This window comes from Laetiporus sulphureus (assembly GCF_001632365.1).
Source record: "Laetiporus sulphureus 93-53 unplaced genomic scaffold LAESUscaffold_82, whole genome shotgun sequence".
Classification (NCBI taxonomy): domain Eukaryota; kingdom Fungi; phylum Basidiomycota; class Agaricomycetes; order Polyporales; family Laetiporaceae; genus Laetiporus; species Laetiporus sulphureus.
Window position 1 is genome coordinate 1 of NW_024468591.1, and position 2,764 is coordinate 2,764.

Here is a 2,764-nt window from a genome sequence, read left to right on the forward strand (position 1 = left end):
CAAACCGTGCACCTAACACTGCATGCGGTCGCCGTCACATTCTCTCGCTTTCTCTCTAAATCGTGAACAAATCCACCGTCTGATCGCGTTCGAATCGGAACACCTCCGAACGTTGCTCGGTTATCATTCGCCCTTTACGCTCGATAACATCCTCGTTCGGTTTGAATCCGCCCGCGCATTTCTTTTCTATGACCTGCCCATGAACCGTTTTGAACCCTAACAATCATCACACATCTGACTCAATTCGCGCTCAAAATTGACTGCTAAATCATATCAATCTAAACCTCCAAACCGTGCACCTAACACTGCATGCGGTCGCCGTCACATTCTCTCGCTTTCTATCTAAGTCACAGATTAACAATGGTTGCTGCATCCTGAGCTATTCCACAAGTTTGGATTTATTTTTCCTGCATTCCTTTCATGTTCTAGATACACATCCTACCTGCACAGCATAATAAGGCAAGCCATTCATGTCCAATTCTCATGTTGAGCACCATATACTGACATGTCAGTTATTTTTGCTCCCCGATCGGGGAGTAAGCCCTATGAGTTATTCTCACAATATGTTAATCTCCTACATGGTAACTAATATGCCTTATCCAGCTCTTTGTTATGAGATAAGATCATTTGCCATTATTTTTATGTTCCTTTTCTTTGTCGATATATATATATATGGCACTCTGCGCTCATTCGCCTTGCTGCATTCTATCGCACTAGCTTCTATCCAGCTTCGAGACAGCGAGAGTCAGCGTACTCGATGTCTTCGCCGTCGGGTCACCGTCTCCTGCATACGTCGACGTGCTCATGAATCGTGGTGATTGGGCAAGGGAGTGGGTGGCGAGTGGGGTGGCTCTGCGTGAACGGCTCGACGTGTTGAGCGCCATGAGGGCAGTGGTTGCGGGTGTAATGACAGGGCTGGCTCACGTTGGTACGCCGTGGGGAATAGAAAGGACCGTGGCCCTTGAGCACGCGTGGGCATGCGCGTAGTTGCTGCGAAGTCGAAGAGGGCACGCTGGGGAAGAGGGCAGAACGATCGACTCACCGCGAATGAATCGTCAAAGGCCTCACCACCCAGCGCCCAGCCTTCCGATGGCATTCCAATCGCGTCTGCGGTCGCGCGCGCTCTCGAGCGATTCCCAATAGTGCAGCTAAGGAAAGAGAGCGACGTAATCAAGAAGGATTCGCGCGGCTTACTTGCAAACGGCCCTCCCATACTCCCAGCGTGCGGCCGCGGTCAAATGCGATCCAAGGACGATATGCGTGCACAGACGGATGGTGAGGTGCACATAGGCATGCGCGCGGCCGATGCCATCGAGAGACGAGTCAGTGCGAGCAGTGAAGAGGTTGCGAGTGACGTGCGCAGGGCAGCACGTGATGGTGAATGCCGAGGACGTTGTTCGAGCGCGCGCTGGAGTGCATGAGGATAGTGTGCACGAGCGGGATGGTCAACGGAGCCGAGGTCGCCGATTTGTTGCCAGCATGATGGGAGTGGACATGACGTCTTAGAGGACGGCCTCGACGACGCCGGCAGCGAAGGAGGAGCAGCTGAGCTGGCTCATGTCATGTGGGACGGAGATGTTGCGGGTGATGGGTGGGTCATTGTTGATGATCATGTCTGCGTGGAGGCGTGAGTACATATAAAAAGAAGAGACAGGAGGACGGACATTCATCAGCATTCTCGACGCTCTTTTCGATGGCGTCGGCGGGCTTGCCAAAGATGGCACACCAGAACTGGGTGTGGATGGACATGAGGGTGGGGAGGAAGCGGATCTCGTGCTTGGGGGCCTTGGAGCCAGACTCGTTGCGCCAGGACATGAGTTCCAGGACGCACACGCCAATGCGGTAGCCGAGAGTATTAAGTCTGCGCAATCAGCATCAGTGCAACGAAGAAAGAGGGCACGCAACTCATCACTGCTCGAGATCATTGATGCCGCTGACGCACTTCTGGGTGTACTGGATGACCTTGGAGAAGAGAAAGGCAAATGCGCTCGCGCTGACCTGGGCCTGGCGGGACTTGTTGAGCGGGTGGTCGTAGATGGAGGCGCGGGGTGTGGTGGGCTTGGGAGTGCCGGCGGCGGTGTTGAGCGAGGGCGCGGATGGGAGGGAGAAGCGGGTGGAGGAGGTGGGGGAGAGGTGCTCGGTGGAGGAGAGAGACGAGGAGGAGAGGACGGAGAAGCGGGGGTGTGGTTGAGCGTAGGACATGGCGAGCTGAACGAGCGTGGTGGCGACGATGAGCATGGGCGCTACGTTAGCCGGAGCGTGGGCCGCGATTACAAATTGGGAAATGTGCTCGGCGACATGCGCGGCGGCGGCAACGGCGGCAGAAGGCGCACCGATGCGTGCTCTCGGCGGCGTGCGCCGGGTGGGGACGGCGAGGGATATGGCAGACCGGCTTGGCTTGGCGCTGGCCCTCGCCCGCACCCACAGTAGGAGGTGGCGTGAGCACGACGCCGCATGTAGACAGAGATCGTCGAGTCTGCAGAGCATGCACGGGTGGTCGAGCGAGGGCAGAGGCATCTAGAAGGTCAGTATATGTGCCCTGGGGTGCCGCACAATGCACTGAAAAAAAAAGACTCACCTAGGTGTATATGCCCTCCATTCGACCCTCACACCTTCCCGCGCCCTTGCTAGCCCATCCAACGCCCATCAAGGTGAAGCAGAATCCAGCGAACGCACGCCGGGCAAAGATCGCTCTGCGCGGCCTATGTTCGCTCGTGGCCCCGCACCCTGCCATCCTTCCGTCATGTCGTCGACCAGGGATCGA

General features: G+C 56.4%; 2 protein-coding genes across 2 annotated transcripts; one reads left to right on the forward strand and one right to left on the reverse strand.

Annotated features, from left to right (window-relative positions):
• Window positions 1–505: 505 nt before the first annotated feature.
• On the forward strand, window positions 506–1,421 carry LAESUDRAFT_764611 (uncharacterized protein; the record flags this gene model as incomplete). The annotated part of the gene is made up of 3 exons (XM_040913473.1): window positions 506–511; window positions 718–928; window positions 988–1,421. 3 exons carry the CDS (start codon window positions 506–508, stop codon window positions 1,419–1,421), a joined length of 651 nt encoding a protein of 216 aa, XP_040758146.1.
• A 31-nt stretch (window positions 1,422–1,452) lies between these two features.
• Window positions 1,453–2,681, reverse strand: LAESUDRAFT_816516 (TRAPP complex subunit trs31). The gene is made up of 4 exons (XM_040914784.1): window positions 2,579–2,681; window positions 1,913–2,476; window positions 1,665–1,861; window positions 1,453–1,615 (listed from the first exon to the last, which is right to left on the reverse strand). The coding sequence occupies exons 2-4, from the start codon at window positions 2,236–2,238 to the stop codon at window positions 1,503–1,505; spliced, it is 636 nt and encodes a 211-aa protein (XP_040758147.1). The 5' UTR covers window positions 2,239–2,476; window positions 2,579–2,681; the 3' UTR covers window positions 1,453–1,502.
• Between the last annotated feature and the right edge of the window lie 83 nt (window positions 2,682–2,764).